Source organism: Mercenaria mercenaria, chromosome 7, assembly GCF_021730395.1.
Source record: "Mercenaria mercenaria strain notata chromosome 7, MADL_Memer_1, whole genome shotgun sequence".
Taxonomy (NCBI): Eukaryota; Metazoa; Mollusca; class Bivalvia; order Venerida; family Veneridae; genus Mercenaria; species Mercenaria mercenaria.
Window position 1 is genome coordinate 28319362 of NC_069367.1, and position 15242 is coordinate 28334603.

Below are 15242 nucleotides of genomic sequence, written 5' to 3' on the forward strand. Positions count from 1 at the left end.
TAGAAATTATAGAAACATGTTGTTGTAAAAATAACGGGCCCAGGTCTACCGCCCGTCTTATTTTCTTAAGTATTTATGAATCGCAATAAATTTGTAATTGAATAGTTCAATATTTTGAATTTATCCCTTTATTGTGTGTTTATTTGATAATCAGTAGTATAACATATACATGGAATTTACTTACAAATCATTGTAACTGACTAAACAATATTGACAATAAAATTTAGACCATGGTTTAAGATATACATTATAACATAATAACGAAATATATTACATTTCTATACTAAATTGATGGGTGTCAAAGTTGCCGTCTATTCTTTAAAAAAATGACACAGCTTTTGCGTTAAAAGAGCGCTAGTTGTAAAGATTTGAACAAAGCGCGAATTTGACCTTAATGACGAGGCTGAAATCGCATTTTTTGTTCATTTTTTTCAATATTTATGTAACTGTTGCGTGTAAAACCACTATAACCATGATGACCCTACATCGCCCACCTGAATTTCACAGCTCAAAATTTATGGACAAATTACTCATGACGCGTGAATAATTCTCGTAGGACTGTTTAGAAATAATGCCAGCGGTCCAAGAAAAGAAGAACTTCAGCGTTTAAAATTACAGGAGATAATATAAAGGAAATCAGCCACGTTCACGGTGGCCATATTTTGTGCAAAATTACTCCGGTTTCAGACAAACACTTGCAGAGATTTTTACAGGAATATTTACGAAGTACAAGGTTTATCTCTACACAGTTTAGGATATGGATTTGGTTGTGTATGGGATAATCCATTTTCAGTTGAACCCAAATCCTTCATTTTGCAATTTAAACAAAAACTTGTTGACAGTTGTTTTTTACAAAATTGGCGTGAAAATGTTAATTCCAATCAAGTATTGTCAGAACAGAACAGAACAGAACAGAACATGACTTTATTAACTCAAGTTACATATGCAACACGTGAGTATACAGACATAAGTAAATTATTACAAATTTTCACATGACATGGTGTTTCTAAGAAAGTAAGCAAGCGAACATTATTTCTGTTTCATTATAACATTATAAACAGTGACTATAAAAACAGAAAGAAGAGTTGGTCATATTTCAAAAGATAGGAGGGGGACAGGGGGTGCGCGTGGAACGGGGGTGGGGGGGGGGGGGGGGGGGGGGGGGGAATGTCCGTATGACCATATTAACATTTGTCTATCGTGTATAAGTATCTTAAACCGGACTTTGGATACGCTCCGTATTTAAATATTACCAAGAACAAACTCCACCTCTGATTCAGGTGGGGAAGTTGGCAGTTACTTGCGGAGAACAGGTTTGTACTGGTACAGAATCTAGGGACACTGGTTATGTTAACTGCCCGCCGTTACATGACTGAAATACTGTTGAAAAACGGCGTTAAACCCTCCCCCACCCCACCAAAAAAAAAAACAACAAAAAACAAAAAAATACATCATCGACAAATGCTTACAAAGACTGACAGTCTTCGAGTAGAGACAGCTCGCTATGGCAGAAGCAAGAGAGGAAATGTCAGATATGCAATAACGGTGACATTGAAGATGAATACTATTTTATCCTTCGTTTTGAGAAGTACAAAGATATTAGAAAGGAATATTTACCAAAAAAAATATTTTATCAGACCAAACATCATTAACATTTTTAAACTGTTGGAACTATTGAACTCTGAAAATCGCAAGGTCTTAAATAATTTATGTAGTTACATTGGATTATGTAGTTACATTGGAAAGGCATTGAAAATAAGAACAGTTACGCGTCGTGTAAGAACGCGACGACAGTATTCTTTTTTTAGTGTCACTGTCTGTTTTCATACCATGAGGTAAAAGTATATTAGTTTACCTCGTACGTCTGATTACAAGATTACTAGGTTGTTTTACATGACTTACGAATTTGATATATATGTTTATGTTTATGTTTATGTATTGCAATTTAACAGCATAGTATGTAATTTAAATTGTATTTGTGTGTGTAAATTGTGTATTGACCTTATATAATACTATTAAATGTGTTGTATAGAATAAGAGCCATTCTGCATGGCTCATTTCTGAATGAAGTATACGTTCTGTTCTGTTCTGTTCCTAAAATGCTGTAAAGGGGGTCCGTGGCCTGGGGGTAATTTTGTCAGCACTCGGGTTCGGGTCTCAACAGGATCACGACCATACGTTCTTATATGACACCAAAACAGTTTTTTTTTCTGGAATCGGATTCGAGTGATTCAATGCAAATAAGCCCCGGGCTTTCATTACAGTCGGGTTAAAATAAACCTTATTTACCAAATATTTTTTTCTCTCTCAGTCTTTTGCACGTGTTATATTGCTAAACGCAGGTCTTAAAATACCTAATACATTGTGTATAATACAAATATAGCTTTGTTATTACGTATATCGGTAAAATCGGCAATGTTTGTAGTCAACATCCATTATGCTGTCGGTTGTAAATAAATAATATCAATAAAAAAGAAAAAACATCCAATGGCTTTTCCTCTAGATATATATTTTTGTCTACCGGCCGGTTTCATCTGCAATAATCAGGGCAAACATATAAAACATGTAAAGTTGCTACGCAACGTCATATGTGTACATATTTTTTATCATGTCTGCCCTGGTAATTGTAGATGAAACCGGTAGGGAGCAAGTGATTTGAAGCCAGCGACCATAACCACTCATCAAGGAGGCCCCTTACCCTGGACTGCCCACAAATAAATAAATAAATGTTAAATGCAAGATTATATAAATAAATAATAAAATCTGTAAAAAGATCCCTTAGAAGCAAAGAATACAACCAAGCAGAATAATAGCAGACTCGGTTTGTTCATGAGACGGACAAAGATCACTTTTATTGTACATGTCGATTTTTAACTGTATCTGATGATACCACAATGATTCTTCTAGTATATGATTGGTCACTAATCAAATCCAGACAGCAAATATACCTTTATTTTGGAAAGATTTGATACTATTCAGCTCAACTATTAGAGCTTGTCACCCTAGATTTTGGCAGTGGGCCAAGGGATTTTTGTCTTCACCAGCACAGTTGGGGGCTAATGACCATAACAGTATGGCTCCAGTAAACAAGGATCATTGTTTATTGGAGAGTCAGTCTACCTTGCAAGTGTATCTGTTTGTGAGAAGGGGAAACGATGTAATTTATTTTAAATTAATGAATAATTGATGGGAGTTGTATATTGGATTTTTTTTTGTGTGGGGTGGTGACACTTATATAGTAGTGAATCTAGGCCTTTAAGCAAGTTTTGCATACAAGATGGACCCATAGTCATCAGCATTTAAAGGCCTAGATCCACTACTATATAAGTGTCCCCCCCCCCCTCCCCCACCCCCACAAATCCAATATACAACTCCCATCTTATCTGCTGCTTATCGGCGATTATGTAACAGTAACTGATTAGAGGGCACTTAGCACAGCAGGGGTCCCAAATAGACCCTGAAGATGTATGCAGTGGAGTTGGAAGAAATTTATTTTCCTTCAGTGAATGTGAAATAATAATAACTATTATTATTATTTTGATATTATATAGATAATAATAATTATTATTTTAATGTTATATTGATAATGATAATAATAATAATTATCATTATTATTATTATATATTACATATAAAATAATAAAAGATACAGTAATAACATTGAAAATAATAATGATTATAAAACACGGGTATAGTGAAAATTCAATTAGTTCTCTGTGTTGACAAACAATATTTTCCGATGTCATAATTATTATGAAAAAGATCATATTGATAAAGGTGATCCTTTCATTATATTTATATAGATTACTTACAAAAAGAATGGGAAAATAATTTTCTCGTATTCATGCAATCACCATTATTTGAATATAATACTACTGGGTAAAATCAAATTATTGTGTTCCATCTATTCTGAATTTTCAATTTCAGTAAGTTGCCAAAAGTGTACTTTTTTCATGCTTTACTTTGTAACACTGAAATGCACATTTTGGTTTTCAATTTTAGACAAATGTTATTAACAGTATTCTGCAAGCTTTAAATGAGTGAAAGTCACATTTTTCTTAAATATCACTATTCTCTAGACAGAATTTGAAAAAAATAGAAACATGCTTATTTCCTGAAGTATTATTTCCTAAACTAAGTTTCTCGCTACTTTATTATTGTGAAAATAAGTTTCTTATTATTTTATTATTGTGTTTGATCAAGAAATATTTTTCTTTACATAGAAATGCCAAAAAATGGGTATAACTTTTAAAGTTAATAATATTTATCAAATAAATTACACTGTTTCCCCTTCTCACTAATTGATACACTTGTAAATAGGACTGACTCTCCAATAAACAATGACCCTTATTCATTGGAACCATACTGTGATAGTAATTAGCCCCAAACTGTGCTGGTGAAGACAGAAATCCCTTGGCCCACTGTCAATATCTAGGCCTTTAAAGTCTGGAGCTTAAACTTGAAAATGGCAAATATTTAAGTTTTGTTCATTCGTTGTGGAGCGTTGACAATATCGTTTTGCACACAAAAAAAAACTATTCATTTTGTTGCTACTGACAGTTTTCTTTTGTACAAATATACTACAGTGTAGTAAATTTGTAATAGATATGTATAATACCATCGTAAATATGTCAAACGGCAATAACAGAAAACCACAATACTGATCATCCTTTTCGTTATTCTGTCTGTCAAAGCAAAAAAAAAAAAAAAAAAAAAAAAAAAAACTATTTTAATACAATAATTTTCCACTAGTGAATAAGACTGGGATATACTTATTAATTTACCAGTTACATAATATATGATCAAAGACATATTCGCGAGTGTTTCGCCACAATTTTTAGCCACTGAAAAATTACTTCTCCGTAAAATTCAAGTACATATTCTTTACTAAACTAAATATGGCAGAGGGGCCTCCTTGGCTGAGTGGTTAAGGTCGCTGACTTCAAATCACTTGCTCCTCACAGATAGGGGCTTGAGTCTCACTCGGGGCGTTAAATATTTCATGCGAGGGTGTCCGCTCATGATGGAATATGCAAAGTGAAGGAACCGGGTGTCTTCCTCCATCATCAAAAGCTTGAAAGTCACCATCTGACCTATAATTTTGTCAGTGTGACATTAAACCAAAAGCAAAATTATTTATGGCAGAAATCTAGTTTTGTCAAAGTGAATCAGTGCAGTGTGCTTCCCCACTCTAGGAAGACATTAATATGATATAACTATTGTGTTTGTTGCTGCTGGCATTATTTAATAAGAATTTCATCTATAGGAAAATGAAAATATCTCCTAATGAATTGCAGCGCCGGGAGTCGTTTTGGTCTTCAGTGGCGCTGTTTACAGAGGTTTTACCGTACATACTAATTAAGAGAAATAAATGAAAAAACAAAATGACAAATATATACAGGTTTTTCTTGTTTTATTTTTCAGTAACAACAACAGATAGAAGTAACAGTACTGCATCATTACAAATAACATGAAGTTATCAGAACAATAAATGCGTATATCACATAGTGAAATGTTCACATACTTTGCGTTTCTGACTAGAATAAAATGCGAAGCCGCGTATTGATTAACCAATAAAATGTTCAGTATACGCCTTTAAGAAGATTTCATTAAAATCATTTTAGTTCTGTCAATTCAACGTAAAAATGTTATCCTTTGATGATTTTTTTGTTGATTAAGCTCTTTCCTAGATCAAAATCTTCTATTATATGTATACATATTTAAAATAGATCAGTTTAAAAAATCTGTTACTGATAGAAATAATGATGATGCACATAATAATAATAATAATAACAACAACAATAAGAACAAGAACAACAATGATAATAATAATAATAATAACAATAATAATAATAATGGTGATGATAATGATGATGATGTTGTTGTTGTTGTTGTTGTTGATGATGACGACAGTAACAACAACAACAACAATAATAATAATAATAATAATTATTATTATAATAATGATAATAACAATAATAATTATGGTATACCTTTTAGATTTTTTGAAATGTTTTGAACATAGTGCAAAAAAATCTCAAACAACTCCAACCAATATTGTTAAAACTAGGTCTTGTTGTCTTGAAAGTTACTTGTCCTCAAAATGCCAAGGCTTTGTACTAAATAAATTTGCGCACCATCTGTTGCATTGACATTTATTGGATGCTAGTTGTTGCAGTTTATTATTTCATTTAATTTTTTGCGTGTTGTAATTGTGAGCTGATAGCGTGGAAATGTCGACGCCATTTTGATCATTATAATACAATGGCATTGTTAATTGTTTTACTATCATGTTGCGTAAAGTATCACTAGCAAATCGAAAAAATGCAAAACATAATCGATTCATTGCGCGCAAGAATTCAAACATCAAAATGCCAAACAGAACGTAAGATATTGACCTTCTGCCAGAAATGAAATACAAGATATGACGGAAGAAGTATTCATAAAACATATTGCACCAAAAATCAAACATTATAAATGCATAAATTTATCACAGCGCTCAATCTGGGCGAAAAACTTTCATCTCTTGCGATCCATTCCCACCCAACCCACCTCATAAACGTTATAAACGAAAATGTAGCTCTCGCGTGTATTCCTAGAGGACATCTTAGTAAGTGATCTACCTCTAAGTCAATTAATTAAGGGCAAATTCTCTCCAAGGTTGACCGCAATCTACTCAATACCTAAGTAGCGTTCGTTTATTACCCTTCTATTATGACAAGAACACTTAAAAACGTTTCTTAAAGAAATGTTTCATGGGAAACAATAACATAATCTACTATGTTAAGATGTTAAAAGTCACGCGCAACTTTTAGAAACAATGCCGTTTTCCCCAGAGAAAATGACTGTGTCAGAACACAAAACCCATCACCTTCTTCACGCATTGGGAATGCATGTAAGTTTGTGTAATTAATAATGTTAGAACACATATTTTTCCCTATACCGAAATTTAGAACACACATTATATTGCATGTTTGACCAATTCGATTTGACCAAACGTGACGTCATAAGTCACTCTAAATGTCGTCTGGTAAATGAAACACTGACAAGCGTTTCCGACACACTGATGCCCAGAACGATTGATTAGAATTATCTAACGAGATTGAAGTCACGCACGCGAGAAAATGCAAAGTCACGCGAGGACTATAGTTTTACAGAAAATGTGACCACTTATATAGATAAGCAGCCTCCAAGCTCTATTTATATATCATAAATTTAAGTTTTCACATGTCTTGAACCACTTATCTGGTCTCCTTAATTATTCATTTTGCGTGCTTCGTAAACATAAAACAAAAAGAGAACATGACTTTGTTTTCTCTCGTAAATAGTAACCCTACCGATATTGTTTGCTTTCATTAGACAAGAAAAGAAAGCTAATAAATATTGCAAACATACAAAACGTGGATGTTGTTACTTATGAATGTACACAAATACGTATCAACGTTCAAAATTTACCACAAAAACGCGGACGTTTCACAACTGTCAGTTACAAACTATATATACAATATATGTATATCTACGTTTAAAACACATTTTTCCACAAGACGCGGACGTTAACGACTAAGAATACATAATACTTTAACTAATTTTACAAGCATCTTCAACAAGACAAATGTAGCCATGACGTCAATAATTATGTCATTGAATTTCTATAAATATACGAATTGTCACTCAAGGAAGAACCATTTTGTAGATTCTGACCGTTTTTTGCAAGTTTTTAGAATGTAACTGTTCGTAGAAAATGTACATTTGTGAACTAGGTTTGGCTTTGTAAAATGAAGCTAAAATGCACAGAAAATGATATTCTGCGACTTGAATGAAAGTTGAAGGTATTAGCAAGATGGTCCTTTTTCGTGTGACAATTCACATTCTAACATGTGACATATTGTTCAAACAGAAACATGAAACGTGCCGTTATTGACTATAAAACTATCTAATAACAAACACCTAGGACAAAAACCATCGCCCTTAGATATCGAAGTCTAGGCATTATGAACAAATAAATAACAAACAAAAAAGTGACTTCACAGATGAAAGCGAAGACGTCGAGGTACAAACAAAGGAAACTCACGGACTACAAAAGACAGTGCCGGTGTTCGGTAATCACACACATTATGCACGTTTCATGTTTAAAATAAATAACATAAGATATACGTCTAAAGATGTAAGATACATGAAATATTTCCTTTCTGAATCAGTATTTCTTTGTAAATAGTATTTTCTCTAAGTATTATTCGCGTAAAAGTATTTTGTACTAACTGGAAACTGCAGTGGCTTTCGGATACACCACTATCTAAACTAAAATACATGTAAATCAGTTTAGTTGTTAGCTAAAACGAGTCTGAAACATTTGACTAATTATTAATCGAGAAAACTTTTATCACAAATCTACTATCAATGTATTTTGTGCGGCCAAGGACACAACAATAAATAAGCACCTTATGAAATGTATGAAATTTTACATGTATTATGGACGGAATTTATAGCACTATGATAAATATAACGATCTCTAAAACCACTGAAATGTTTCAAACTTCCGTTGTAGTTAATTTAGTGCTTTTGCCACTAAAACATCCGAAAAGTAAATCTGATAACAATCGCCTTCCTTTTTGAGGTTTTCTGGACAGTGGCTGCACGGGAATTTCGTTCCTAATTTTATGTTTTATCACTTCCGCAGTTATTGTCTTCACAAGAGATTGTGTACTGGATTCAACTAGTGTTTCTGTGCTCTTCTTATCAACTTCGTTTTCCGAGTATTCAGGTGTGTGCATGCATACTTTGATGTCAGATTTTGGTCGTACATATGGCTCGGGTACTGCACTGAAGTGAAAGAAGTACTCCTCTGGGCATCTCCAATTCAAGTCCAATGGCTGAATGCTCAGTGATTGGTCGATGTGGTGAAAGTACATATTTTTGAGCAGTTTTGGTTGGATGAAGCAATGCCCAAGTTCCGTGAAATATATCAGAAACATTCGATCATCTGGACTTTCAAGACATGGGTTGGCAGCGTAATACTGAAATGATAAGGGATTTAGAGTTAGTGTTAGACCTAATAATTGAAATTCAACATTCAAATATTTTGTTAAATTATGCAACGTTTGAAACTGGACTTAATTCAAATTACACTAGCTTTTTCTGTAAATAATTGTGTTGGCTTTGTGAAATGCTATTATGCCCCTTTTTTCTTCCTTCTGAATGTGTAGCAACGACGTCTGGGTTTCTCGGTGAAGTTATTACTTTGTTGTCTTTTGTCTTAGAAAAGCAGACGAGAGGATGAAACAAGTATTGATCCATTCTGAACTGAATGTTCTGTTTTGTAATTTAAAACTGCTTTCTAAACCTCATAACGTGACGACATTACCTGAACCTGCTGTAATCTGATTCTATTCTAACGATTGCCTTTCAAAGACCTTATCAAGAATCACCTTGATTGCAAATTTAACGTCAGGCAAATCAAGATGAACAAGGATCAATTGATTTGCGACTTTTACTGTCGTCTGCTATTGTCGTCTGCAAGCATTTGAGTTGCTGCATTGTTGGTGAAACTTACAAAAAACAACAACAGTGAACTGGAGCTCATTTCTGGTTAATTAAAAGCATTGGAAAAAAACCCACACAGTTCGGACTCTGTCTGGTTACTTACATTCAGTTCCAAATCTCTGTTTTTAGACGCTGTCAAATAGAATTCCTGGTCACAGTCTAATGCAAATACAACCGTTTCGACATGACCATTGGGCAGTGGCCGACTTTCTAGAACTTTCTTCCGAAATATACCTGAAAATAATGTCATAGGTGATTATCTAGCAACGGTTTTCCAGGCAGGCATGCTGGGTAAAGGAAATTTAATGATATAGTTTCTCATTTAGAAAATCGACTTCGTTATTACAGCTTATCATTTGACTGATCTCGAACGAGAGAGAAAATCATTTATTCTAGAATTTAAAAGGTAAGTAGATGCTTACAGGTACTGTCCGACCTTGACTTGTCACGTAGACCAATGGTATAGTAAAACTGTTCAACGGACAGGCAAAGGTCGTCTACTGTTGCTATGTTGACTCGCTCTCCTGGATAATGACTAAGGTCAAGGTTTTCTTCGCTGGCATAGCCTGAAATGATCAAAACAAAGCTATTACAACACTGGCCTTTTGTCACCTGTTTCTGAAGCAACTGAGAGAAAACTAGGTATTAAATAAATATCAGATGTCTTTGATGAGTGGGTTAGCAGATAATGCGAGCACGAGAAATAGAATGTCATCCGAGGAAGCAGGCGAAGGTGAAAATATTTTTCAGTATTTCACAATGTCTGTTAACACTCAAATATGCATGTGGTATAATATGCATGTGGTATTTTTTTCATTATACCGAAAAATATACAGATGACAAAATGAAAAACAATCTTTTTGATATATTATGTCAAGAAAACTGCAAAATAATTATTGGGAAAACCATATAGATAAGCTATTTTAGGATGATTGGCTATTTTCGGGTGATATTTTGGCACGATAGGCTATGTTAGGTCGATATGCTATTTTAGTGGTGTTCGCCTTGGTCTAAGCACCGTTGTGAAAATGGTGTACTAAATTAAGATATTTCACTCATGGAAAATTTACAAAATTCATTTGTGTGTCTGCCTACACTGAAATTGTCATGATATTGCAGACGGCAGAATTAGTGAAAAAAAAACATATTCCATGAATATTTTCCGCGTGCTATCGGTGACAAACAAATAGGTTATTTGGGAAATCAGATGGGCGTTAATAGTATTAAAACGGCACTAGAGAGCTACTGCACGCACGTCTAGCAGACGTAAACAACTCAAAACTAGAGAGAAATCTCGTCAACAAGTTCTATATTCATAATACTGTGGTCATTTTTTTTTAAATTTTATAGGATGTGGGAACGGTTTCTTAACTTAATATAATTATATTCCTATTTTGAGTAACACCACAGATCGCTTTAATATAATTATATAACTATTTTGAGTAACACTGTAGATCGCTTTAAAAAAAGTCTCAGCATTAAAAAACAAGATCATTAGCTTCTAAACGCTTGAACATTTAAATAGACTGGTACATGTAAATTAAGTGGTAGTTTTCTTTGCCAGAATATTAAACTGATGATATATAATCTTGGGGTCAGTGCGGTCAGTTATCATAACTTATGACATTTAAAAAAACAACAACAACAAACAAGAAATAAGGAGAAACGAGAGAGGTGTTGTGAGTGGGCACGTAGGCACAGCTGGAGATCTCGGACTTCCGTTGGTTTCTACAGAAATGGTTATTGTTTTGTCACTTTGTGAGAGAGAAAAAACAACACTCCTGCGCTCGCTAAGAGAGTTCGATATCTGATGTCAAAGTGTGGTGTGTAGGGAGCAACGTCCGAGAAATCCGAACGTCATTTTCCGGTATCTCAGTATCATAGGAATAAACAGAAAGTTTCGTTTGGCTAATAAATATACACCGTAGAAGAAAAATTTCCATTATAAAAATGTGGTTAAAATTATGATCTGAGAAAATCTCTAGACTTTGTGTATAAAGGCTTTTCGAGACACAACGGGTATCAAGAAAAGAAGTATTTCTCTTACCTGATGTATTGAAGCTGACCCCTGACCCGAAGGAGGATGAGGTTGGGAACCGGAAGATCGTTTTCTCATCTTCAATCTGAAATTATAATACAACAATTTTGTTAACCTCTATATACATATCGTATACAATATAAATGTTAAATTAAATTCTTTCCATTTTCTGCACAACTCTAAATGCGTCTCGGGTAATGGTATCAACAATATAATCTTCTGCATGTCAGACGGCATTTTTGCAGACGGCGCGAAATTGTCACGAAGCTAATGAGATTGTCAAAAATAAAAGAATATATACCCAAATAAGATATTAATGATTAAATTTCATTTGGAAACTTCCCGCACGCGTTCGCATAACAATACAAAACATGTCAATTAAAAATTAAATATAATAACAATCTTTACTAATCATCTATAATATTATATCACCATCGAATTCCACTACAGGTGTTCGAATATGCTAGTTATTTGATTAATGCACACAGTGGGTGACCGCCACTTAGTATCAGGTTTCTGTTATAGCAATCTGATATTCGCCACGACAGTATCGTAACCTTATATCAGTTAAAACACAACAGTATGGGGTCGACAAGTTGTCACATTTCTTGCTATGGCTTAACGTTATGTGTTCCCTTAGAGGGGGGTTGGCGTATACGCGCCGCATTCGCCAGTCTGGGAGAACTCGCCACATACCAACAACTATCCAGGGATCAGTAATGTATTGTCGCACGAGACCTGTTAAATCAGATTAACCACCGATCGCTTTTCCGGTACATTAGTTCATAATACCACAGAGAATGTGATACGACTAGGTATTTGGGTTTAAATTAGTATATTTGAAATCTGATCTAAATTTATGACCATTTTCTAGTATTACCCTCTTCCTGAAATAAAATCTGTTTATAAATTTTTTACTAATTAACATGTGTTGGTAACTGTAGGGGGTCTTAAAACAATGTGGCCTGAAAACCGGTCTCCTTTTCCCTCATTAATGTTTTGTTTTATTTTCGTTGCAGGGATTTCAGTGCACTGTTCATGAAAGCGAATTGTAAAGTCACGGTTAGCGTACCAACACTTGGAATGTTTAAAAAATGCATCTCGCGAATGCGTACTTGAAAAAGACAGTCTTGTTGGCCAGATCTTAAAGCCCGTCAACTCTGGTTTCAAAAACTACTGATAAGATAGGTAGAAGTTGGATTGTAAATGAGCTATGTAGGGTGCTACCATTTAGAACTTTATTTGCTATAGGAAAGTAGCCGGGCTTTAATTCAGACCATTATAGCAGGGTGAAACCCCCACTCCCAGTCCTTAATGAAACCCCTTTGCTACGGGGATTGCAACTTTGTCAAACAGCAGAAACTGAAAATGCCCACACTCTTACCATATGACACTGCTAGTGTCGCATACACAGTCACCAAGTACGAAAAAAAGGACTTTGTCAAATGTTTTCGGGAAGTTTCTTATGTTTTTAACGAACCTTCATAAGTTCAGGTCCCACCGCAGTCTGCGGTCTCGTAATCAACACATACGTCTCAGTATTTGTCAACGTTGCATATGAAATCATTTTAAAAATGCTGATCGACAGTAAAATGAAAAGTGTTTCTATAATCAGTATTTCTGGGATCGATGTATATAAAAGAGAAGCTTTCATAATAATTAGTTATTATTAAGGGTGGTTAAGGGAACTGGTAGCGAAGTCGTTTCTAGCAAAATAAAATGAAAAAAGAGATGCTTTTGTCTCAGAAAATCCGCCTATATTAAACATAGTCGTGACCCTCCTCTGTTTCATGCGAAGAAGTTGTTAGTTACATGAGGTGATTTCACGTTAGAACCGACAAGAAATAACCAACAGATTTATTTTATAAGTGAAAAGTAGTAAAAGTTACCTACCTCTTTTAAACACTTCTTGCAGACTTTAGGAACACCATATTGTGGCTCTTCGATATTTTTGTCCGTTTTCTTGTCAGCCTTATCCTTGTTTTTTCCTGCCTTTGGCTTGGCAACGAAATTTACAGAACTTAAAAGCATATTTGCAATTTGTCAGTACGTTTAACAATTCCAAAATGCAACAGGTTTAGCTTTCTTATCTCATAGCACAAGTAAAGTATTAAATTCCTGTTGAATTCCTATCTCTTATTAACTATGTAAGGAATGCTTAAACAACTCTTAGTATTATAGTCGCACACTCATACTCTTGCGGTTTGTAATGAGCAATTGAATGTATATATACGACAGAAAATCAATTTATATAGCTAGTAAAACGTCTCTGCCCACATATTGGTTTCTGATTGACAGTATCAACTGAGCGGTGACAACTTCAATACACTAGAGTCACGTGACACCGTTAAGCTCCGCCTTTTGGTACAATAAGCCCATAAAAAATATGCAATTTTTATACCATTTGACACAACAGGGTGGGTTTACATGACCGACCCGCCATTCACAGATCAATAAAACTTAGGTAGACAGTCGAATCACGAAACAAAGTACTATACTATAAAATAGTTATAAAAACAGGTACGGTAATGTGTAACTATTTATATTGTTAATGATAATATATAATAGGATTATTTTTCGTTTACATAAGTTTTGTGAAACCATCATGAATGCCTTTTCTGTCTAATATTTTTAAAAGAGCAATGTCACTGTGGGAACAGATGAATCACAATGAAAATGTCCCCCCTGTAAGTCGCGTTCCATTTTCTGAGGCAAAGAAGAATGGCTATTTCTCGTGCAAACTGGCTATAATTCGAAAAGAAGACCGTTTTTAGTACAAAACTTTGTAAAATGAGGACAGTTTGTGATCCATTAATTTGAGCTAAAATTTTGAATAGTTGAACTGTACTTTAACGTTACCACCAGTGTTACTTTGGCATTATCTGGACAAAAATATCTTAAAAGACCACATTTTTTTCTGGTCCAGATCAGTTTTTATCATTACTAATAAAAATGTGCTTACGACAATTAAAAGGTGTAGTAATTTAAAGGGAAAAAAAACGTTAATATAATAAAAAAGTATACCGTATGAATTATATTAAAGGATAATTCTACGTTAACTGGTCATTACATATATACAATACATACTCAGTCTTACTCGGGTTAACCATAACCCTGCTAAATCTCTATAATGAACTTGTCCATTTTTCAATTTGGACATTGCCATTAACTGTTAAAAGGGATGCTTGACAAAAAGATACTGACTGAATGGTGAACAATGCAGATCATGATCTACATTGGTCGCAAAGGCAGCATCAATCGTGTCCAGCATGATAATGGTTAATATTTCTTTTAAATAAACAACCGACTGCTCCATGTGTTTAAAAGTTACACCTCAGACATTATCGTGCGAACGCATGCACGCATTCACTCATCAACATACCATACGCAGAACAACAATTTTGACTTTCGTTTAGCTCACCACAAGTGGGCTCGGCAAAGCGATAGTCCTTCCCATACGTCCCCCCCCCCCCCCCCCCCACTTTATAACTATACGATGGCCATTCTAAAAATAATGACAATCATACTGGAGTATAGTACACAGTCTGTGTACAGACTTCCGTTTTAGTTTTTTAGTTCAAGGTATTCGCACTTGACTTCCACGCACTTCCGCAGTCGAGAACGCTGCAGAGCAGTTTCCTCTTGGAATGTCTTAAGTAAATGAA

General features: G+C 34.4%; 1 protein-coding gene across 1 annotated transcript; it reads right to left on the reverse strand.

The window, feature by feature from the left end:
- Nucleotides 1–5395: 5395 nt before the first annotated feature.
- On the reverse strand, nucleotides 5396–13814 carry LOC123554494 (uncharacterized). Its single transcript, XM_045344694.2, has 5 exons — nucleotides 13471–13814; nucleotides 11587–11662; nucleotides 9962–10105; nucleotides 9643–9773; nucleotides 5396–9013 (listed from the first exon to the last, which is right to left on the reverse strand). The coding sequence occupies exons 1-5, from the start codon at nucleotides 13606–13608 to the stop codon at nucleotides 8528–8530; spliced, it is 975 nt and encodes a 324-aa protein (XP_045200629.2). The 5' UTR covers nucleotides 13609–13814; the 3' UTR covers nucleotides 5396–8527.
- Between the last annotated feature and the right edge of the window lie 1428 nt (nucleotides 13815–15242).

What these genes read in the sequence shown, in the direction of transcription:
- LOC123554494 (XM_045344694.2), bottom strand. Translation starts at nt 13,608, where the DNA reads ATGCTTTTAAGTTCTGTAAATTTCGTTGCCAAGCCAAAGGCAGGAAAA. An exon ending in GCAAGAAGTGTTTAAAAGAG is followed by an intron (nt 11,663 to 13,470) that starts GTAGGTAACTTT and finishes TTATAATTTCAG; the next exon opens with ATTGAAGATGAGAAAACGAT. An exon ending in GTCAAGGTCGGACAGTACCT is followed by an intron (nt 9,774 to 9,961) that starts GTAAGCATCTAC and finishes CATTATTTTCAG; the next exon opens with GTATATTTCGGAAGAAAGTT.